This window comes from Apteryx rowi, unplaced genomic scaffold (genome assembly GCF_003343035.1).
Source record: "Apteryx rowi isolate R43461 unplaced genomic scaffold, aptRow1 scaffold_369, whole genome shotgun sequence".
Taxonomy (NCBI): Eukaryota; Metazoa; Chordata; class Aves; order Apterygiformes; family Apterygidae; genus Apteryx; species Apteryx rowi.
Window position 1 is genome coordinate 300,948 of NW_020450185.1, and position 24,592 is coordinate 325,539.

A 24,592-nucleotide genomic window follows, 5' to 3' on the forward strand; every position below is an offset into this window, starting at 1 on the left:
CAATCTCCTTCCTTCTTCCCCACTTCTTCCTGGCCACTGTAGGTTACCTGCTTCTTTTTTGGGCAGATGGGCAAAGCAAGCAGACTGACAAGGGAATATTTATAGCTCACCTCCTGTTTATGTTCCTCTCCCAGCAGATGCGATAAAGGACTAATTATTGGAAGATAAGAAAATTCGGGCAGGAATGGTAAGGGTGGCAAATGAAGACCATTTGCTACTGTGTAGGTCGTACTAAGTGCTTCAGAATGCAAAGGTTAACACTTTCCCCATCTTACTGGCATTGCCTTTTTTTGTGTCTGTATCCTCAGCCTGATTAAAAAGGGGGGAAAAAATACAAGGAACAGTACTGCTGTTCAGACCCGTTCTCATTCACTTGACCTTCATCCGCAGAAACATTGCCCTCTGGAGGCAGTGGGTGTGAAACGTTCTTTTCAAGGCAAACTACCACCTCTCAAGTGAGATGTGAGCAAGGACATACTGGTAAAATCAACAAGAGATGAGTTCAAGCTGGTGGGTTTTAATCAGAAGGCTGATGATTGGGTTGAGGGAGACGAGCTGTATATGGTTACCTGCACGGCAGCAGTTTGGATTTGTTGAAAACTGCCAAGTGCTCATAGGGATGTGGGGTTCCTCTGCCTTTGCAGCTGCCTTATTCCAGGAGCCCTGCTCCCGAGTGCAGGGCCTTTCCCTGCTGCTCTCTGGTCAAGTCTTTGGGTTTTTTGCGTGCCAGGGAAATTGCGTTCCAAAGGGAAATTGTGCGAGATGGCTAAGGAGTCCAGATGTCTTGCAAGCATGAAGGTGGAAAAGGAGAGGGTGAAAGATGCAGGAAAAGACCTTTATCCAAGTGAGGGATTGATGCAGGTACAAGCCAGCTCCTGAACTCCACACTCTTGCTGTGTTTTGAGGCTGAAGTGGACTTCTAGGCATCTCCCATTGACAGTTTTTTCCCTGTTTCCTTTTCTCATCTTTAGCTTGCTTCCTTTGACTGCTGGCTTATAGCAAAGAAATAGGTAAGGGAGGAAGAACCACAGTTTAAAAAAAAAAAGGGAGGGGAGGGGAGAGAAAGTAGATGCCTGATCCTGATGCTTGGAGTTGTGAAGGTGCGAACAGGGTGACTAATGTGCCCAGCAGTGGAGGGGATGGAGCCGCAAAGGCCAGTCCTGTGCTGGCTGGAAGGAGGGTAAGGTAAACTTGCTCCTCTGCATTAGGAAGTGTTTCTGCCTAGCTGTAGTAGCAGTTAGATGCCAAGTGTTGAGGATGAAACCGAGTTCAGAGCCAGCTAAGGTATGTGAGCAGAGCTCGGTTTAGAATGCAGAAATGCTCTTGCATCTGTTCATGTGCTCAGAGTGCTGTATTGGTTCATATTTGAAAGACTTTAACTTGCAAACTCTGTGCAGAAACGTTAGTGGTTTTGGTATGCTATGCATTGGGATTTGGACACCAGATTTCTGGTCAGAATGGTATTTTGTTCTATCTTCTGCTTTGTGAACATAGGAGGGGAGGAGGCAAAGCAGGAGGAGAAGACCCAATGATTTATGTTGAAAGGACTGTTTAACAGTGATGAACAGATATCAGACAGAATATAGGAACATATGTAGTTGGATTCCTATAGTAGGTGAATTCCCAAAGTGAAGGGAAGATCTTTAAAGGGAGCTTTTCTGCACTTCTGAGGTGGGYGCCTTGGGCTACTGCGATTGCTTAGGGAAGTTGGCAGCAATTTTTGCCATTGAGGTCCTAACCAGGAGGTCTTAGAGTAACCAGTGCTAGAGCCAGAAAAAGGGTGTTCGGTTCTTCAGGCTGTGAAAGTGGGTATAGAGGAAAATAGCTGTTGCTGGATGAGAAGATGAGCTGCTTCAGATCTGGCTTAAGGCAGCCTCGGTTAAAGTCCCTTCATAGACTGTGAAACAGATGTTGCAGCTGGCACTTGCAAATGCATCTTTTAAAATTCGTTGTGGGTGAAATCTCTTACGCAGGGAATGCTGTCTTTTACAAAGTCTGCACCACGAGTGTCAAATCCAGGTTATGACTTAGCGTGTTCTACTTGTGTTTTGGAACAGATTTGAGATGCATCCTTTTTTCTACATCTTCTTTTTCTGGTCAGCTTTTTTGTGGTTCTAATTGGGCTTTGGAGGCATGGTACCCCAAAGGCTTTCTATCACTTGGTGATTATGTAAAATACAAAACATGAGCTCTGCTAGATTGCTCCCTCTTTTCCTGTCAGACAGCAGTTGCTGCCTTGCTGGTAGCCAAAAGGCTGTTTTTCTAGTACAGCTTTGATTAACCTTCCTGTTACCAGTGTAGAATTGAGCCAGCTACACTAGGACCTCTAGAGATGCTGGTATTTTACTTTTGGGTTGTCTAATATACACTTGGACCAGGCTGTAGGAAGGGTTAGTTTTGGGCTGAGCACTGGGATTTTTGCTCTTGTTCCCTAATGGCTCTGGGAGTCGAGCTGCTGCCTAACCCTGCGCCTTTTGACATGCATCTTAGTGCAGACACGATGGGCTAGGAAGGATCTGAACGGATGCGAAGAACATTCTTGCTTCTATTTCCTTCAGACCCACAAAGCCACGTTGGTATGTAAAGCTTCTGCTTTCAGTGGTCTGACTTTGCTGTCTTTCACACACCCCCATGTTATTCACTACTTATTTCAGAAGTAGCAAACCTGTTTGTCTCAGTTGAAACGTGGATGTAGTTATTCTGTGCCGCTTTGCTGAAGCGATGAGCTCTTGACAAAGTGTTTGCAGGCTGCTGACGGTGAGGTGTGATCAGTGAAGCTTGAGACAAGGGTCCTGCTCTAACCCCCAACGGCTTCAGTCCGGGACTTTGTTCCTCTGTCGCATTTCTGTGTAAAGCTGTTGAATTGCAGACATTGGGTAAAGGGTACATGAATTTCTCTCCATCTCAATTTTAAAACAATATCCAGCCTTCAGAATAAAAATGATTAATGATTCCTTAAGCTCTGACGAAAGTTAGGTGGCAGAAGATGGCATTTAGGTCTCTGCTGACTTTGAGTTGGTTTGCCTTTTTTTCTCCTTCTCCCCTAGCCAGCTGAGACTGTTGTCTTAGCTAAGAAATTCCTGACAGCAGCATTGCTATTGCAAGGTGCAGTTCGGAACTAGAGGCGCTCAGAGTGACAGATGCACTTAGCTTCACCAGAGGCTCTTTCTCTAAAATGTAATGGTACTGTATTTCTGTATGGTTAATGAAAATATAGAATTGCTTCACATCTGAATCAAGGTGAAAGAATGGTCAAAGATGATTTTGAAACAGGTTAAACCTGGGGATTCCTCAGCTTTTGATTAGTCATCTAACATGTCCTGTTTTCCAACCCAGTTTGCCTCTTCCCCTGTTCCTGTGTATATGAAGGTGGGAGACTTTTGGAATTAGCTGATACCTGTGAAATACCCATGACCTTACATTGGAGTCTTTGCAGGTGGTAGTTGATGTTATCTTTGAACTGCATAGCTATTTTGCAGGGGGGTAGAACTGGGTTTAGAAGGCTTTAGGATTGTCCGAAAACAGCTACTAAATTTTTGGGCTGCCAGGCAAATCTGGTAGCAAGGAAAACTCTTGGTGTGTTGTATTTTAAAAATAGAACATGAATGTCATGTAAAGGGGAAGAGTTAAGGAATAAAAAGCACGGAGCTGAAAGTGCCTGCTCTGCTATAGGTTTGGGTGAAGCAAATACGTAAATGGTGCTTTGTGCAAGTGCTCTGAAAGGCAGTTTTGTGTCTCACTGTATAAATTCTGCACAATTACTGTTTTATCTGCTGTGACACTCTTTTAGAAGCATTAAAATTGAAGTTGCTGGTTTCAAATAGGAAAAGGTATTGCTTTTTTGAAACTTGCTCTAGAGGCTTCCCCTCTTTATCTAAACCTTGGCCTTGAATTCCAGCTGAAAACTGGCTTACCTGTGATATGCAGCTTCTGGCAATCGAAACCTCTGACTTTTTGACCATGGCAATGGCAAGACAGGGGACCTGGAGTTATCCAGGGGACCTGGAGTTATCCAAGGTGTCTGGTGCTTTTAATCCACCCCCCCCCCCCCGGGTGGCGTGGTTTCCTGGTTGCTTAGCAGTAATACATAGGTGTTTCAGTGCTGTGAACTTGCTGTTTTCAAATGTTAAAAGGCAAATTTGCCCTTTGGTTGCTAACATATAGGCTTTCTTTAAGCATTTCTTTTTCCAAAATATGTAGCTTCTCGCTTGAACTCAGTTACAGCTGTTTAATGCCCAGTTCCCTTCTGCTGTTAACTGCCTGCTTGACCCAACTGTGAGGAGCTGAAAATGCTACTGCAGCCACAAGCAAAACTGAAGATAACTTCATTGATTTTCATTGTCAAGGCTGAGGGAGGGAAAAAAGGAGTATAAATACAACATAAATTAGACTGTATTTCCAGAGCTGTCAAGGTATTGACCACCCAGGCATAATTCCCGCTCTCAAGACTAGGGTAGTTGGGGCTAGCTTTGATTTGTATAGCAGCTTTCAGAAGAAAAGTAAAGTAGGTGAGAAATCTGTCTCAAGCAGGCTGTTGAAAGCAACCTAGCTAAAAATGCAAGTCTGGACAATTTGGCAGAGAAACGATCAACAACCTGGGTTTTGTTTTGCAAACTTGAATCTGAAATGTACTGAAAGCAAGCCCTACCTATGTGGTAGCCTTGTAGAAATGGGGGTTTGGCAACAGTATTTTAAAAACAAGCCCAAAGAAGAAAATAAAATAGAATTGGACTGTAACTGTTGAGAAATCTGAGTGCTAGGTCAGGATGTGAGAACTGCTCTTGGGCCTTGTTCTGTCTGAAATGGGGCTCTTCTGTGCCAGGACTGTAGTTTAATTGTTGGGGTTTTCTGGTTTGTAACCAATATAAAACACTTGTTGTAGAAGGCGGACTTTCTGGGTATAAATAATTAGTCTGATTCTAGAYTGTCATGAACAAATATAGTCCCTTTTTTACAGCTTGGTGTCAGTTTATTTTGGACAATGCGTTCTTTTTCATAAACAGTCGTACTTACTACTAGTATCTCACAGTTTGGCCTCCCTCCCTCTCTCTGTTGTAAGGATGAGAAAATTCCCTAAGGCAGCAGAGAAAATCAAAGAGAATGACCCCCTTACTCCAGAATTTCCCAGCCCTCACCCATTATTATGTTCATTTTTTTATCACCTTTAAAAACTGCTGCTTTGCATGATTTCTCCCTTCAATGAGTCTGCATAAAACTTCAAGTCGAATTTTTAAAAATGATTACATTCAGGTGGCATCTGGCTTTAAAAATATTTTACAAAAAAMCCCCCCACAGCTGTTCTGTTGTGCGTTCTTCTTAAACTATGCAAGTTGACAGTGAGATGCGTAGAGGTGAACTTGGCTGAGGGGGCCAACCCTGCTGGGTGACAGATGGCCTGAGAAGATGCTGTTCTTGACGGGCGCTCCTGGTCTGCGGTTACCCTGGGGCGGAGGGAGGAAATGGCTAGCGCAGGCGTTGGAATGGATGGCGGCGGGAGCGGGGACGGGAGGTGGCAGCGGGGTGCGATTCCGACAGACAAGTGCGACTGAACGTTTGTCTTTTTGCTGCGTTTGAATTTTTAGGTGCATCAGAGGCTTTCTCCTTGGCAGAGCCCAAGAGTGGTCTATTGCAGTACGGTAGTGCCCTCTGACGGTGAGTATTGGCATATGTGAAGTTTGGGCTCACTTTTGACTTCACTAACTTAAATCATGTTCCCTGAAACCTTTTCTGGTTGAGGATTTTTTGGATAGGAGGTAATCTAGCTTTGAACTAGGGAAGTGATAGAGACCAAAGCAAGTCAGGAAGAGTTGAGCAGTCTACTCTTCCAATAACCATCTTTACAAAGCTGGACAGGCTTTATGAAGAGAGATATAGTTATGCCCAACTGTCCAAAATTTCTGCTAGACTTTTTGCTGATGTACCCATGTGGTCTGTGTACCTTTTGGGATACCATGTGCCTCATGAACTTATTTTATGTAATGAAAATGCCATTGATACCTGTTGCTTAAGTGTTTGAAAGCACTGTGCTTGCTGCAGTGAATAAGCTGTGAAGCCAAGCGCGTTTTGTTCCTTTATTTAATTTCTAGGACAGCTCAGACATTGAGCTTTTTTGCTAATGTTGTCATAGCATAAAGCAAAAGAATGCACTGCCAAGGTGGGTGGAACTTTGTAAAAATCTCACTTTGCCAAAACACAAAGAGGAAACACAGCTCTGAGACCACTGCTTACTTGGTGTCTGCGTGCTGCGCGCAAGGAATAGCATGCTTGCACGGGCTGACACAAGCAGTTAGCGGATCCTCTCCCTGTCAAGGCTTGTTAGTAATGCCTGAAAGCTAATAAAGCAACGGGCTCAGCCACAAGTGCTTCCCCTGTCAGGATAATGATCGTGTGCAAACACAGTGAGAAGGTGACTGCTGTGGGGAGCTTGGGAAGGAGCTGAAATAAAAACTAGAAGGCTTAAATAGGTGGAAATGTAGACTAATATAAGACTGAGAGGATAATGTAAGCTCAGATACTTGTCTGACCTAATGATGTCTGATTTACCTCTTCTGATATTGTGCTCGAATATTTCTCTTGTTACTACTTCTAATAACTTTGCCTTTACCAGCAGTAGAAGTTCAATCTTTGATTTCTTTGGCCACCCTCTTTTTTTTTTTTTTTTTTTTTTTACATTATTTTGGCCTAATGTACTGTTTAAGTTCTTATGCAAGAACAAAAAAATCTTGAAAATTACCAACCATGCGTTACTAGTTCACGTATAGCTGAGTCGAAACATGGCGCACGGATGGAATTCCTACCTTGGAGCAACCTCATGCTTAACACAGTRTGTAAAGCTTTAAAATCCTCTGTTGCCTTATTTAGTGGCACATCTGGCCAAGTTGCAGGCAACTGTAAATGTAAGTGAAATACCCTTGTATATGATTACTTTCCTTGACTTTTCCCATGTATTTAAATACTGGTTTGAAATTTCATTGGTGATGATAAGCCAAAATGTTAGCTCTCTAATTAGTGGGATGCCAAAATGCTTTGTCCCCTTGGTTACTTGTATTTGTCTGGAAGTAAGCAATCCACAGGGCTGTTGGAGCAGAGGAAAGCAAGGCAGACGGCCGTAAATCAGTGTTTTGTGTAACTCTTACTGGAGTTGTGTCTTGCTGCCTTTTTACTTTTTTAACTTGACTCTGAGCTATTCCCTCTCCAATGCAGTAAAAATTTGACCAGGCATCACTTGTGTGGGAGGCGAAGAGAGGATCAGAGTGGAATTATGAACTCTCCCACCAGTGAGTTAGGTTAGAGAGAATGACTTTTATAAGCTTTTTGTGAGGGCATAACAGCTGTAATTCCGGACTTGCCGATCCTGTCCTCCTAAGGAAATAATTTGGTCTTTAACACTTCACCTAAGCTGGAGATCCTTGAAAAAGGTTTCGTCTCGTTATTGATGCTGAAGACTCTTGGTACAGACCTACCTATCATTTTTATCACCTGCATCGGGTCTGTACAAGGTTAAAATGTGGCAAAGACTGGCGCTGTATGTGCTTCCTTCAATGCTGGCAGTAATGGAGCTGCAGTGGTTGTGTTGCAACAAAGGGGATGAACAGAAAAGCGTTGGTGCAAACACTGTTTTTTACCTATTATGCTGTACAATAAAGAAACTGGCTTTATTAGCTGTATAATCAAAGTAGCATTTTAAATAAAATTGTTTTTCATGTGAACCGAGTTCTCTACAGTAGTCTTATGGTTTTGTAATGAGTACCTAAGTTAATGTTGTATATGCTACTCCCAGAACCAGTGAATTTAGTACTTAAGTGGCTATTTTAAATTGCTAAACATGTTAATCATTCCTTTTGAGCCTGCTATCTCAAGTAGAAAATTCACAAATGTAGTTAATGCTAATCTATTTCTTACCAGTCTTTTGCACAAATACTTGAGTGAAAGAAGGCAAAATCTGATAGCTGGTGTCAAAACAGCTGCTGATATGGAGCTTGAATTTCTGTTTAACTGTCCAAATAAACTGGCAGCTTGCATAATTTTTTTCAGTAAATACCTGACTGTAGTCTGAATTTTAAGCTTTGAAACACTTAAGCTATTGAAATCCTGTCAGGTGTCTGATTCTTGAGAATAGGTGTTTATAGGTTTCCAAATACTGGGGCCTCTTGAGAGGCTTTAGTCATTTCAGATGTCATGTGTGGTCACTTCCACCTAGTCTTGAACGATGGCATGAGGACCCCTGTCAGCCCTGGAGAGCAATCCTTCAGAGAAAAAGTACTCTCTTGCCTTTGTGCTTGAGTCAATACATGAAGACACACGATGGTAAACTGAAAGCTTAAGACAGCTGTGTTCTTGCCTTTTAAAAATAAGTAGTACCGCGTATCCTTTCTCAACATCCATGAACCCCTTTTTTGTAAAAAGGGATGTTGCTCCAAGACTTATCCTAATGTGCAGAGTACCCTGTAGTGTAAACAGTGATCATTTGGCTGCAAATCTCTGAAAGGAGGCATAAAGGCCGGTGGTGGCAGAACTTGCCTAACACTGGCATGCTGAGAAGTAGTTTCCTTTGGTGGTTAAAATTACTATATTTGCCTCTGCTTCCAGCACGGACCTCTTTAGACCAACTAGTTTTGATGTTAACTGCTCAAATTGACTTGGAATGTCAATATGTCAGTTAAATCAGTTGAAGTAGACGGTGCAGTACATTTAATAGGCCAAAGCTACAACGGGTGGGAATACTAAGCCAGCTGCAGCGTGGGTGGGTGACTGCATAATCTCGTGAGATGTGGCAAATGCTCTGTGCAACAAAAACGATCTTATGTTTTTACATAAGGAAAATACACAACAACCCAAAGTGGATCATTCTTCTAGGTGTGTGCTACTGTATCTTAGCAGCTTCAGCATTTAGGAAATTTTGACTGTTCGTGACTCAGTAAAGGGCACAGAATAAAAGCTTCAATTTTGTTCTCGCTTCTTTTTTTTCCCATCTGTGAATATCCCAAAGCATGTGGAGTGTGCTGGTAGTAAAATAATAACTAGCTTACAGTTCATGTAAGTCACTGCAATAAATTTTAGCAAGGTGCACTGGAATCACAGAACTACAGAATAGCTGATGTTGGAAAGGGGCATCTGGAGATCATCTAGTCCAAACCCCTGCTCAAAGCAGGGTCAACTGGAGCACATTCCTCGGGACATTGATTGTCCAGTTGGCTTTTGAATATCTTCAGTGATGGAGAGACTACACCCTCTCTGGGCAACCTGTTCCAAGTGGTTGACCACCCTCCTCCACCCCTCCCCCCCCCAAAAAAATYCATATGTTTAAATGGAATTTTTTGTATTTTTGTGCCCATTGCCTCTTGTCCTGTCATTGATCACCACTGAGAAGAGTCTGGCTCCATTTTCTTTACACATGCTCCATCCTGCCCACACCCCCAAAATCAGGTGTTTGCATGCATTAATAAGATTTCTTCCCCCTCCCCCCTCAAACACACCTTCTCTTCTTCAGGCTCAACAGTTCTAGCTCTCTCAGGTTCTCCTAATATGTCAGATGCTCCAACCCTTACTCATCTTCATGGCCTTCCACTGGACTTACTTGAGTTTGTCCATCTCTCTTGGCCTGGGGAGCCCAGCACTGGGCACAGCACTCCAGATGTGGCCTCACCCATGCTGAGGGGAAGGATCATCTCCCTTGCCCTGCTGGCAGTGCTCTTCCTAATGCAGCCCAGGAGGGCTGCAAGAGTGTTTTGAAAGAGTAGATGGCTGGCTCATGTCCAAGTTGATGTCCACAGGGACCCCTGCTCTTTTTTTGCCAAGCTGCTCTCCAGCTGGTCAGCCCCCAGCATGTACTGGTGCACCCTTAAGAACATATTTGAAAAAGCTTCTGAGAGCCCTCAAGAAGTAGAAAGTTTTTTTTTTTTTTTAATCTACACCTAAAAAGCAATGTTTGTCTTCTTAAGTACAAAGTGTATTGATCCCATGAATTTTAGATGAAATGACCTTAAAGCTTAAACTCAGTGAGTGCTGTTCTTGCAGCCCCGTACTCCTGACTGCTCCATTGCACATTTGTTGCCTCTGTACAAAGAGGAAGAATTAAACAAGAATAAAAGCGTTTGAAGTAGGTCCTCCCCTGAGGTCTCCCAGTGTGTGGTCTGCCTTTGTGTTTTGGGCTGTAAATCTCTAAACTGTGTAGCATTTTGTGTTCCACAGTCCAAAATACTTTGGTTCTCAAAAACTAATGGAAATATACTGTGCTCCTCTTAGATACTGTTACATTTACCATAAAGATGATTGTGCTAAGAGTACATGTATTTATGTTACTTTTCCACAAAAACATTAGAAGCTTAATAGATACTGCTAAGTTAATAAAATTGAAAACCTCTAATGTCCTTTAGTTTTTGGGTTTGGGGGACACATCTCTTGATGCAAGATGAGCCGACATTTTTAAATTTCTGCTTCACGTTCAGTTCACAACCCTATTTGTCTTGTCTTCGTAGGACAAACATAGAACTGTTACAGGAAAGTCTGTTATGTTTTTAAGGATAACTTATATTTTTATTTTCTTCCTAGAAGTGACGGTGGTTTACCAAAACGGGTTACCTGTTATTTCTGTGAATCTTCCATCCCGACGTGAACGTTGCCAGTTCACGCTTAAACCTATCTCAGACTCGGTTGGTGTATTCTTACAACAGCTGCAAGCAGAGGACCGGGGAATTGATCGGGTTGCAATCTACTCAGCAGGTACCATTGTGTGCAGACTAATTGATTTACTTGTTTGCTGGCTATTTTTGTCTAGCCTTTAACTTTTTAAGTGAAAGCTTGTTATGGAATGAGTTCTCAGATGCTCTGGAAAAAGTGGAATAGAGTGGGAACATTTGGTTAGTTGTCTGCGCATATTCAGGTCTGCTAAGGAAATATTTGACTGTAGAGTGAATAAAGAGGAAGCAATTCCTAGTGCTTAGCTTCAGTCTTGAAGATTCTCTAACAATAAAAGACATAATCTTTATTGTTTCTCCATTTATGTCTAAATGACTTTGAAATATTGAGCAAGAGTGTAGTAGCCCACGCTGCAGCACTTATTATGCTAATTGTGTGGATATAGCAGCCCAGGAGCACTGCAAAGTTATGCTAGTTTTTGGGAGGGATTGATGCTTGAGATTCTGAAGATGGCAACTGATAACGTAAGGTTGATACTCAGAATGCAAATCACTGTTACAGACAATTGAAAAGCCTATATTCAAGATGTTCGTGAAAATATAAATAGTCGTGGGTTTTAGTTGTTTTTGCCTGAAGACCCTCATAATCTTGCCGAGTATACTTTCTCAATTTACTTTTGTTAGGATTAATAACTAAGTTTTTGGTGAGTGCTTCCTACTGTTTAGTCTGAAGATTCAATTTGCCTATATAGAGGTTCTAATCAATTTGTAAGGACCTGGGTATAAAAAGTGGTGCAGGGGAAACAGTCTTTTACTTGTCTTTTAAAATTCAATTGTATTGCACTTAAAATGTTCTGTTTCAGTATGTCTAACTCAAATGCTGTGCTTTGCTAGCCACCAAAGCTCTGAAGCATTGTTAGGGTGACTTATGAGAGTGACGTAAGAACAGATATTTCACTGAAGGCCTTGGCCTGGGAGGGAGGTGGTGCTAAAGCTGTCACATTTAAGAGATGGAAATAGTCATCTCTTAATGCTAGTATGGAGAGGTGAAAGTCACTGAAGTGAATTGTACTGCAGAATGTAGTAAAATATTCAAATATCACATGGTAGGATGAAGGACACTTATTTTTATAAGACAACTCCCAAAATCCCATGTTTAGAAAAGTAACTGTATACGTTGCTTAACTAGCGTTGCTATGTAAAATCTTTTAATCTATATATCYAGCTTTACAAAGAGTATTGTCAATGAAAAACAGTCCTACAACTAGATTTGGGATACTGTTACAATCAGCTTAGTGCAAGCACAGCACATTTAGATGCTTTGTTTCCACTGTTTGATGAATTCACCTGTGTTTGCCTTGCAGATGGCACACGTGTTGCCTCCTCCACAGGCATAGATCTGCTTCTGCTGGATGACTTCAAACTGCTCATTAATGATGTCACATACCTTGTTAGACCACCAAAGAGAGGTAAACCAACCTGGTTCTGGTAAACTTCAAAAACACATTTCAGTATTCAATTCCCTGTAATTGCAGCATGCTTTACTAACCAGTAAAAATAACACTTCATGTTATTGAAAAGTAAATCTTGCAGTTTCTAATCCTGCCTTCACAGTCTAACTTAGTTATATCCATAATCATAGAGTAGTCAATGCTGGAAAACAAATATTCATTCTGTTCTAGGGCTAGTATCCCTCCTAAGAGGAATAAAAGAAGAAACGGTGGGGAGAAACTAATTTAACATTTTTAACTCATTGTGAAGGAGTTTAGTACAAAACAAGAATCAGATTGGTTTGGAAGAATAAATCCTTCCCGTAGCCCAAAAGTAGGGATTTTTGTTTCCTTTGAGCATGGTACCTTATTGCAAATAAACCTTGAAGTCTTGTTAGCTGACAAACAGTGAAATTAATGATAGTGCTCTTACAAGGTCGCATTACTAAGAAACAAATAGGATGGGAAACCAGCCTATTTTGAATCAATAGCAAAATCATTTTAAATAGTTGGCTTCAGCAACTTGTATAACTTCTAGGTCTGAAAACTTGCAAGAAGATTTTGAGGCACTGCAGACTTACAGATAGAGGCAGAATGTTAATATTTTAATCTTTCCCCTACTCTTTCTTATAGGTAGCTGTTAGGTTGAATGAAGTTCCAGGCCTCTGCATGCCCTTACTTACTTAATTTGTTTTAGCCCTGTAGTCAGGCAAACAAAATAGGAAAGGTTTGTGACCTGACTGAGGCCATCAGGATGAGTCCAATTGAGTTTAGATGGTGGGAATACCTTCCTCTATTTATCTGGATGTTTTATATGTGTTTGGGTTTTCTCTTCTTATGCCCCTCTCTTCAAGCAGCAGTTTATGGACAAAATCATTCATAGGGCAGAAGCTGGGAGGGAGCTGTCAAAGCCCCTTTTCCTATGTTAAGCAGCTCGAATAAGACAACATGTTAAAGCAAGTTGATCTGTCAAAAAATCAGAAGACTCTGACGATATCTTTTGGGTCCGAGACCACCTTGGGAACTGACTTTTAGGAAGTTCTGCTGATAAGTGCTGTTTTTCTTGTAATTGTAGTTGGCTTCCAAGGACCTTTTTGCAAGGAAAATAATAGAATTGTAAAAACAAAGCTTTTCAGCATTTTATTGATCACAGTATAAAAGTACTGAGTAAAAAAGAACATTTTGGTGACTTGGGGAGGTTTGTGAAGCCGCTTGTTCTTGGTGGGCAACAGACACCTGGATTTGGGAGTGCAGTGTGTGAGATGCCATTTCTCCCCTAACTGTAAGTTAGACTGATCTTTACTAGAGATGTTTTTTCCAATCAGTTTAAGAGTATTTTAACAGAAGAATCTCCATTAAGACTGGATACCTAAGCCAGATGGGTCAATGTGGAACAACATGAAAATGTTGCTGTCTTCTCACCTTACTGCTGTGTGTCATGAATATAGTGTTTTCAGAGGCTTATGAGACTTTATACGCTAAAGAAATGGAGAATTTTAACAAGGTTTCTCTTCTAATTGTTAGCCCCTGAGACCAGGTGGGGGAATTAGGCCTAGCTGGTTTAGTCTGTAATTTTCAGCACAACTAAATGAAAATGTGAACATTATGCCTATTTCTGCACTGGAGAAATTGCTGCCCCAAGATAAGGTAATTCATACATCCCACCCACCTACTGTTTGAAAGAGCAAAGTCCGTGTCAGCGAGCTGGTATGCTTTTGGTTACAGCTTGCTTGCATGATCTACCCGTTGTGCGCTGGCAGGGTGAGGTCTAGGATCACCTAGGTTACGTGAAATTGCCACCTCCGATTCATTTGCTGTAGGAGACTTCTATAGTTAGCTTCTATTAAAATTAATGTGCCTATAAATAGGCACTGAAATAAGTTCAGTTAAACTTTTCAGCTGTTGCTTTTCATTTTACAAAATCACCCTGTATATTTTGAAATGTGCATGCTAGAATGCTGTAATCTGAAATACTAAGCACTCTCTGATAGTCACTTCAGGAAGATCACGTGGATTTTTTTCTTCGCAGTCAAATTAAAGATATTTAGCTTTGGGCGGGGGGAATGTGCTTTGCTTACTGTGTACTTTGGCACTGACAACTGAATGATTTCTTTCCCTCAGGCTGCTAATGTTAGAACTTAAACTGCCCATAGCTTTTCATGAATCAGAACTTTGTTGCTTGAGCATTGCAAGCCAAGATTAGCTTCCCCAGAAAGTAGAGTGCTGCAGTTTTTCTATGTCAGTTCTGCTTTCTATGCTGATAAAATTATGTTTAGAGAAGATAACCTAAGGTGCAAGCCCAATGACATTACAAAAATTTAACTTCAGGTTTTTCTTATTGCTTTTTTTTGGCTAACAGTTCTGCTTTAATTTGAAACTTGGTTTTTTTGTATGGAGCATGTAGTATAACGTCACTAGTCACGACTCCTTTACAAGCTTATTTCCTTGATGAATGCTCTTTGTTTTAAAATACGGGGATAAAGGTTATTTCAATTAATAGCCCTGTTACTGTATTTATTTGCATACAGTAAGGTAGAATTTCGTGGCCCCATAGGCAGTTCAGTGAGAGATTGCCTGCTGAGTGTTTGAAACCAATTCCTAACATTAGTGGGTGGAATAATTCTTGTAAGACTGCATGTTCTGGGGGCCACTAACATAAGATCCTTGTCTGCTGTCTTCAATAGCTACAGCTGCTGATGGACTATTTTCTGTTTGAATTCTGGCTGTTTCTTGACAGATGGTGTGATGGGTCATGCTAGTTTAGCTATTCATTTATCTTCGTTGTCTTTTGTGTTAAAATGGATCTGAAGTAGCCATTGATATGTGGCAAACTACTAGTGTGTATCTTCTTTTTTTCTTGTTTTTATCAAATTTTAGGCATATTTAGTAGTAAGGCCTGTCTGTCTTTTGAAGAAATTGCATTGTCTTAGAGTGCTGGAGCCCTTCCAAAGGCTTTTGTGTTGGAAAGATAGTTTCATACGTTTCCTGTACAGAGTAATATCAGTTTCTGAAGAGTCCATAAGGAGTTGTGTGGATAAATGCATATAAAGCAGTCTCTTTTTTTCCTAGAGCTCTTAAGCCATGAAGATGCAACCACGCTGAATGATGTCAAGACATTGGTTCAGCAGTTGTACACCGCCTTGTGCATTGAGGAGCACCAGCTGAACAAGGAGAAGGAGCTAATAGGGAGACTAGAGGAACTGAAGGAGCAGCTAGCACCCTTAGAAAAAGTGAGAAGTGAAGTCTCATTGTATTTTACTTATCCTCCAAATACCAGATTAATTTATTTCAAGGTTTTAAGTAGATCCCTGGCATGCTTCGAATAGTCTTAAGATCAGTGAAGCTGAAGATGGCACTGAATCTATACCAAGCCATGTCTGTTTCTGCAGAAGTATTTTATTTCCTTGCTTTATATAATTGGAAATGAACTTGGTAATAAATAGAAAGACTGGTGCTAATGCAACAAAACATCCCTGCAAACACAGAGAAATAAGCACCTTTGCTAAGTATCCAGAGTATGCTCAGAGTAAAATAAAGATGATGGGGCGATACTGATGGAAAAGAAATCTAGAGATGTCTGTGTAACCTAGAGTCAGATCATGTATCTCAAACAACTTAGGATTTCGTGTAGATACAGAGCATTATTTTTATGTTATCTTTTAATGACTATATCAATATAATATTTTTCTAAGAATACAAGGCATATGTTTCTTTTTTTTCTGCAGGTAAGGATGGAGCTCAACAGGAAAGCAGAGAAGAGGACAACCTTGGTTTTATGGGGAGGGCTGGCCTACATGGCCACTCAGTTCGGGATTCTGGCCCGCCTCACCTGGTGGGAGTATTCTTGGGACATTATGGAACCAGTCACCTATTTCATCACCTATGGTAGTGCCATGGCAATGTATGCTTATTTCGTAATGACTCGCCAGGTAGGACATGTTGTGCTGACGTTGACACTTCAATAGAAGACTTGATTTGTGCTCCACTCCCTAGAAAAATACAAAAACTGTACCTATTAGGTGTCAGTTAGCCCCTTCCCTACCCTGTCAGAGCCTGGATGCCCCTTGATTTAATTTTTGCTATGCAGGGTGGCGGGGTATTCTTGTGGCGTTGCTTGGTGGTGGTCCTTACAGATTTTTTGGTTGTCCTATCCATAGATGCTTGTATATGCTCTGGGGTTGCCTGAGTTTAGCTATACAGGTTCATGTACTGACAGATAATGTTTTCTACCCCCACCCCCCAACAAACATTCGCTTGCACTACAATTAAGCTGTGCTCTACCCTATAGTCTCTAAGTGTTGTGACTTATCATTTCAAATAAACTATGGGCATAAGAGGTACCTTCTGAGTTTCAAGGAAGCACACATCTCTGACATACGAGATGCTGTTCTAAAGAGACAAGAAAGGCTCATAAAACATGCAGGAAATGCTTCTCTTTAGGTGTGTCGTGGATTTGGCCTCTTATCCAGATGTAACAGATCTATTTGAATGCTTGCCCCTTGGTATGATCCCAGCTATTGACTCTCTGGCTAAGTCTTTGAAAACTAGCCCTGCTCCAGTGTTGAGAAATCTATGGACAAAATAGAGGTGTGCTTCTCTGAGTCCTCGCGATAGTGACAGATTCTTGGCGGGGTTTTCTAGTACATGGCTTGTCTTACCGTTCCTTCGTAATCCAACCCAAATGATGAGGGCGAAGGGATTCAGAGGGTCTCAGACGACCAGAATAGATGCTGTGGGTGTTCCAGCATGGTTTCCCAAGGGTCCCTGTCAGCTGCCTGATTTCGRGGACTAAGGACATGTGTGCCCCTGTCAGGGCGGTTGCATTAGTTTCTGCCAAGTCCATTTGGGACTTCTGCCATGTTTGAACTCAGGATTGATGTTTTAATCAAGTTGTCCATTTCAACTAGTACCTTTTCTGACAGACTTAAATCCTCAGTGTTTCAGGGATGGCTTGCCTCTGAATGCAGCTTTTCTATACCTTACAGTCTCATTGCTGGATGCATGCCAGACAAAGAGATGGTATAATGTTCTAGTGCAAGGGAGAGTTTGCTTCAGCAGACAAACCTGTCCTTTGTAGAGGCTTTGTGGGGTTCAGCTGAACAGCATCATCTGTGCCCCACTGACTCCAAGCTCTGCTGCTCTGAGTTACCTTCGTGCTCTAAAAAGCTGTGACTTGTTGTAGTAGAGTATCCCTGGCAAAAGCTGTGGTGTGGGATTTTTATTCTCGCCTGCATAGCTTGGTTGAGAGATGAACTCATAAGCAACTGTTGTTGCTTTAATTAGCCATTATGTATTTATGATGCTAAGAAAAGGAGATGGCCGTTTTGCCCTATTACAAAGGCTTGTTCTGGTATTTTTTAAAGAAGCAAGTTAATAATACTGGGAGGTAAAAGAATAGTTAGCTTGGTGTTTCAGACTGTAGCTTTTTTTTGTTTAAATACCAACTGCCAGTGGGTCAGAACCCTGAAATGTGTTAGTTTTTGTTCTTTCTGTGTGGAAAGACACACATGTTCAGGATAGGAGAGATGCTACTGTAACTTACCATCAAAGTGCAAGAACGCACCGGGGGAGGAGCAAAGGCCTGGCTGAGCTTAGACAATACTGTCTAGTCTTGTGTCTTAATTGACAGAAATCAGTCATCCTCCCAAAATCATATCTGATACATACTRGGTGAAAGATATCCTGTGTTGGGATGCTTTATTCCTGTCTTCTTTTTTATTTCTAGGAGTATGCTTATCCAGATGCCAGGGACAGACAGTACTTATTATTTTTCCATAAAGGAGCCAAAAAGACACGATTTGATCTAGAGAAATACAATCAACTCAAGGATGCAATTGCTCAGGTAATGAGAGTTTTTCCAGAACTAAAAAGACAAAGAACTTTGCTTACTTGCTGGTTTTGTAGCTGCTATTAATAGATGCACCTCAAACAAGAATGGATGTCGTAAGTTTTCAGCCTATTTTCTTGTCACAGCCTCAGTGCAATCACTGGATTGGCTTTGATCTGCCCAGGAATGGAATTGCTGGATACATAAATCAACGTCAGACAGTTGCCTATATCTATCCATACGGGTCTCTTAGAAACTGCTGGCAAATCTTGAGTTGCTTCAGGCACCTGGGCCTCAGGGGCCTAGTTCAAGATTTCATTTCTCTTGACTCCTACACACCAGATGGGTTTAGTGAGGAATGAAGACTTGCATCCATTTAGTTCACATCTCCCTGACATAACACTTGAGTACACTGGATTGCAGACCTGGAAAATAGTGTTCAAAAATGAAACTGTCTTGTTAGAGGAGATGGGAGCAGATTTTTCATATTCTAAGTGAAGACCTTTTTTGGTAGTCTGTCTGCATTGTGGGATCGGATGAACTGCAGAAGGGAGGCAGGAGCAGAAAGAGCAGAGCTACCACATCCTCTTTTCCCTATTCCATATCATTCTCTGCTTATTCCCAGGCTCTAGAAATGACAGTGTAGGATATTCAGGGCAAATTGTCTTCTCTTTGCCTTGGAGGAGCTGCATGAGGAGTAGAGAGAGATCAAGGCTAGGCTCTGGATGCAAGAACCCCAGTTTTCTATGCTATGTTGACTGCTGATCCCTTGGGGTTTTTTTGGTTGGTTTTGGTTTTGGGGGAAGGCAGGGAGGCGCTGAGCTTTTCTTCTAGTGTCAATCATTCCTGTTAATCTAGAGTGTGTACCTCTAAAGAATGTGGGAGATGAGGACCTAGTGAGCTTATGGGGATTGTGTCTTCCCCACTATTTTTCTTTCCTTTTGTTCCATTCACAAAGCACAGCTCTTCCACATGGTAGATCTGCACATCTCGATTTCAGCCTCTAGGTTTTTGGCTCTGCTACGGTCACTTACAGCACTTTTTTTTTGCCTTAGTGGTTGAATGTAGACAAATTGTGAGAGGTACAGAGCCCCGATCCTTCAGGAAGTGCTGGAAATGTTTTTCCCGGAATCTCAGCCTGTGACTTTGTTTTACTCTCTGTACGCTTCCCTCCTGGATAGGAGAAACAAGGAAATATGAAAAAAGCTTTCCATTCTATAAAGGGGCATGGGATTGGAGACGGTGTATTGGGAGCCTGTTCTTTATAATGTATCTTTTACTTTTAGGCAGAATTGGACCTTAAGAGGCTTCGAGATCCACTGCAGGTTCACCTGCCCATCCAGCAAATTGATGAAAAGGACTGATCAGCCAAGAAGCTCTGAACCCCGGCAAAAAACCTGTTCATAGCTCTTGCCTTTTTAATTAAAGCATTGCAGGTGGAAGCTGGGAGGTGGTGTGGGGGTGGAGGGTTTTTACCTTTAATCAAGACAAAGGACTGTAAGGGAGGGAAATATCTTAAATCCGAAGACGGGACATTGTGGAATGCTAGTTCTGAAAAGGGCTTGGCAACTAGTCACATTTAAAACTGTCTGAATGACAATTGTGTACAAATACAGGATTGGGGGGTTTCATGAAAAGAATGTAATGCTGGGGTAGGAGTGTCTTCTTCCAGCTTTGCAGGGTCTGCCTCTTGATAAGACACCAGCAGCCTGCTTAGCTTTTTAAATTTTCCTTTACCTGATTCAGATCTCTCTCTTTCTCTCTCAAAAAAAGAAAAGGGAAAAAAAAGAACACAGAATCCAAGCCACCTGGAGCCATGGCTGGTGATCGGAACTTGCGCTCCATCACCATTAACACGCACACTTCTGATCTGACCTGGTCTCTTTTATAAAGTTACTACAAGACTGCTTTCTACTGGAAAACCGTGAGCTTCCCCTCCCCAGCCCACCCCATGTGCTCCACTGACTTCCTCCCTTGCTTATTTGTAGCACAGAATTGATTGTAGCCAAGTGAGAGAAGGAACCAGTTTTGTTCTGGACATTTGATAATTGATATTTTGGATTATTCCTTAACTATATAAACTTTGAGTCCCAGTGCTCTTGAGCTCCTTCTAGAAATCAATGGCAGCATTGCATGAGAGTTTTTATATTCAGTCTTAAGGGAGGGAGATTCCCTCTTCCCACCCCAAATCTGATAGCCACCTGGACTATGAAATTATGAAGGCTTAAAGGATTATGAAACTGGCTCAGAATCATGACTCCTGCTTAACTGAACAGTTTTGGAACATGGAATAATTGTACTTGATATTTGACTGCTTGTGTAACAGGATAAAAAGTCTCACACATGATCAAAATATTTTCCTTGTTCAGAGGCTTTTTGAAAGCCTAGGCATCCTACAGTGCAAGACAGAACTGTTTCAGTTCACTAGCACTTTCCCCTACTTAAGTAGCTTTAAGTGAACTTTGTGCCCACGGGTCAGGATTTCTTAGGAGCGGCTAATAACATCTGTTGTTCTTAGCTAAAAGAAATAGAGGAAGGGAAGTCAACCTGTTGCCCTCTCTTCTAGCCAAGACTTGCTGATTTCTAAGCAGATAAAACATCTCTTCATTTGAAGTGGGTCAACCTCTTTTTTTAGCATCCTGCTGATAAATGCTGTGGAGACAGGATGAAGGTGGGAGAAGGGCACTAAGCTTTATATACGGAAAAGCTGGCTGGTTTTTTGACATTTCACTACTACTCCTCACTGTGTCATGGCAAGAGGCTTCCATTTTTTGGAGAACCATGTTTGAAAAAAAAAAAAAAAAATCAGTATTAACCAGATGCCAGGTGCCTTGCAGATGTGGAAACACAGCTGGGATTGCTGCCTCTTCTCACTCAGTGGCATGTTGGACTGAATGGGTGCATGTTTCTAGTTTTACCTCCTCCCCCTTTTCCTCTGTCTTTCAATTTAATTACATTGTGTGATTATTTTTTATATGTTTTATCCTGTTTGTGTGATGAGTTTTAAAGGGAAAAAAATGAACACAATCCTGTAGCTGAATCCTTGGTGTGTGTTTGGGATGAGGGAGGGAGCAAAAAAAAAAATACTGAACATGTGTAAAATCCTGTATCATTTATGAAATATGTATAAAAGAGCAATGTACTTCTGGAACAATAAATAACTATTCAATTTTTGAATCTGTGCTCTTGAATAACATTATTTCCCCCAGCTGAGAAGAGATTATTGTATGTGTGGCAGCTGACTCCTGAGTTTCCTTCATTTCTCTTTGTTTAGGTTATTCCTTCCTGACCTTACATCACTGAGGCCGTGATGGTGCAGATAATAGCTTTCCTGAAGAAGCTTGGATGGAGATCTTGCTGCCTTACCTAGCTGCGTAACACAGGGATCTCAGGAGCAGTCGAGGTGGTGAGGTAGATGTAGAGTTGTTTGGTCTACCAAAGGCCTACCCTTGTTTGACCAGCATAGTAGCTCCCTGTGGAAGCTAACAAAATCTGGAGCCATGTGGCAGGTTGCAGGATAAGAATGTATATTTGGGCATGTAATATCCAGCAACCTCAAACATACCAAATGGTGTCAGAATATTTCAGTTAAAAGCTCTATGTTGCATTCAAGTGCTGTTTCAGAGGAAAATTGAAGTTTTAAGATTTTGTCCCTTTCTCTTGGGGCCCTTGAATGGCTATGATCTGGTTTGTAATGATGACATCTTTCATTCGTCAAGATTGGAAATCAGCCAAGGGTATATTTTCCCCTAAGTTTGTAGGGTGCTAGAATGAGATGTTAGATGCTGAAGATTTTTGTCATGATATGCCTTGATTGTGGAATCCATTATTGGCCAGTTTTCAATCAGTATTGGCCAGATCTCTTTGGGGATTTGGAAACAGAGGGGAGGGACTGGAATTTGTTAGTTGTTGTGACCTACCTTTAATCACTGTTGAAATTTAGCTCAACATTAAAATGCCTTTTCCTCCCAGCAGCCTGTAGCCTGCTGCCGTGTATAGGTGAGCTGCTGCCCTCCCTAGACAAACTGCTTGGAACAGTGGCATCAAAACTAGTCCAAATTGGCATCCAGAAGAACTCAAGACTTTTGCATCTGCCACTGAAATATTTTGAAAGCAGGAAAATGTTGTGATAAAATTGTACCTGCACATGCCTTAATGTTGTTTTAGAGATGATGTGGTGAAAGAAGTAAAGTAAGTCTACAACTGTGCCCTGAAATGTGGACTCCCCTGGGGAATCTTGTCTGTCTGTATCCCTGGAAGCTTGCTCCTCCCTGCACTTCCAAGTGCACGTGTTGTCTCTGCTGGCACTGGGTGGCACTCCACAGACCTCAGGAACTCAAATCTTGGTGCTTCTGCTTTTGCTCTCCTCGAATGCTGTTCATTCTTCTCCTTTGCGTTGTTGTATAGCGACATCGGCAAACTGGTTTACAGTAGATATTTCATGTCTATAAGCCAGGCAGGTAACAGGGTCCTGTCCCGCTGGCAACACTGCCTGAATCTTACTGCAACACTGTTCTTACAACCTTGTGAAGGATAAGCAGCATTGTGTTTTGCAGTGTTCAGATGCTCCTTTTCTCTTCCTACCGTTTTCAGTTTTCATTTGCTTAACCTCTCTTTCCTCTCTTTATGTCAGGGAGCTTTCAAATAAATATGTGTAAAATTTATAATTGTCCAGGGAAATGTATTAGGTTGTTTTTTTCCACGCCTGCAAGGTCCTAGTTTGCAAGCCTTTCCGGGGGAGGTGTCATGGTTCTTTGCTCTTGAAAAACAAAGAGGAAACCTTCTCTCTCTTTCCCTGTAACTTTTCCTACCTGACAGGCAGTGATGATGATTACCATGTAGAAGTGCTTGCACTTTTTCCACGTTGGTTCTAAGAGGGTTTGCATGTTACTCTGAAACTGTTGCTGGCTGTCAGATCTTTGCAGTATATCAGCCAAGTGAAGCTGCCTACTCTGGAATGTGTTTCTGAGTAAGTGGAACAGTTTATTTGATCTGCTCTTTGTGTTTTTGTGTGGAATTGTAAATCTAAAGTGCTGTTCGCAGTGCGACATTGTGTGCCTCTCTTCACCTGAGGAAGAAGCTTTTTCATATCTTAAATATATTTCTATTTACCCCTAGAGATTCCAATTATTCCCCTTAAATAATCAGTTTTATTTCTATACTGACATTAAAGGGAGGAGAATTAGAATATGGGAACGAAAATTAAACTTACTGTATACCTTCAACCTGAAGTATTGGAGAAGCTGGTGCTACAGTGTAGCATTGTGGCTCTGTGAACTTGTAAGAGGTGGATTCTACTCCTGTTTCTGCCACTGACTAGTTTAGCCATAGTGGCTGTTCTATCTCTATGCCTTGATTTTTCCATCTGCAAATTGAGGATCATGGAAAAAATACTGGATTCTGCAGGACCTTTGGAAAAACACACTCAAAATACCAAGTTCAGCATCACAGGGCTCCTGTAAGTGAAAGAAGGCAACTGCTCTTCACTGGGAGTCATGTTCTGTTTGATATTAATATGATCTTAGTTTTTAACTTTTTCTCCTGTTGAACATGCTCATACTTCACCCAAACACACATTCGCTCCCTGATCTCAACAGCCCTTCCCATTGACACTGTGTCCTGGGACAAATTGTTTACAGAAACAAGAGCTATCTAGAAGTCCTTGACATTCTTGCAATCCATCTCAGCAGCCTGTCAAGGCTTATTGTGAACTTACATCCTCAAATCAGTTGCAGACAGGGATCCTGTCGCATGTGTCGGGTTCTCATCGCCTTCAGCRGCAGGAAGTGCTGATTAGCTCTTCCGCCTGCCCCTTCTAGACAAGCTACACTGGTTACGCTCCTGCAGCAAGGGCTTGTTCTTGACACGCCTCACTTTGATCAAACATTGGTGTGTCTTGAGAGGTGGCTCTGACGAAGGGAAAAGGCCAGCTTCAGCAAATACTAAAGGGTCTTTATTCACTCATCCATTATAAATAAACAGCATAATGCTTTCCAGCCCAGCTAACTCTTGGAAGACTTTCAGCTTCCTTGGGTGAGGTTAAGCTCCCTACATCTCTGGAAGAGGTGAGAGGTTTGATTGCCACCTACAAAATTATAAACGTGGAACTGTAACTGCTTCATCTTCAGCTAGCCTAGCTGCTTCTCTCCTAAATGGGCCCAACCCAGAGGCTAGGCATAGACAAGAGCTAGCTCCTTGTTTTCCAGCACTCTTTCTTGTATTTGGAATAGACATACCTGGGCTTAGACAGGGATAAGTTTGGAAGGTCATTTCCCTTAAGTACCAAAATAAAATCCCAGGTCTCTACTTATTTTAATATCATCTTCTCCCCCTTGCATCTTTTAGCCTGCACTGACAGCTCCTTTCAGAAAATACTAAAGTGATCCTGATTCTTCTCTCTGCTTGGGAATTCAAGCTGCCTCATCTCTGAGTGTGCCTCAGTCCGAGGTGTCAAGCCATGGGGAGTGGAAGTGGAGGTCAGGAAGAGTAGATTTACCAGATCTCTCTAGGGAGTGCAGGCCCTACAACGTCTAGAGCGCTCCATTGGACTTGAGTCCTCTTCCCCCTCTGGAGACTCTGTAGGTGGAAGATCAATTTTTCCCCTCCCCTATCGGGAATAAGTGCTCCAGTTTCTTGAG

The 24,592-nt window shown here is 41.8% G+C and overlaps 1 protein-coding gene across 1 annotated transcript in view; it reads left to right on the top strand.

Moving 5' to 3' along the window:
- Positions 1–19,697, top strand: part of MCU (mitochondrial calcium uniporter) — a 43,554-nt gene extending 23,857 nt beyond the window's left edge. Inside the window, exons 2-8 of the mRNA XM_026073448.1 lie at positions 5,583–5,652; positions 10,552–10,722; positions 12,002–12,106; positions 15,197–15,357; positions 15,853–16,056; positions 17,853–17,969; positions 19,241–19,697. Of these exons, the coding sequence (XP_025929233.1) occupies positions 5,583–5,652; positions 10,552–10,722; positions 12,002–12,106; positions 15,197–15,357; positions 15,853–16,056; positions 17,853–17,969; positions 19,241–19,318 (906 nt within the window). The 3' untranslated portion in view covers positions 19,319–19,697. The remainder of the gene's footprint in view (positions 1–5,582; positions 5,653–10,551; positions 10,723–12,001; positions 12,107–15,196; positions 15,358–15,852; positions 16,057–17,852; positions 17,970–19,240) is intronic.
- Positions 19,698–24,592: the final 4,895 nt, after the last annotated feature.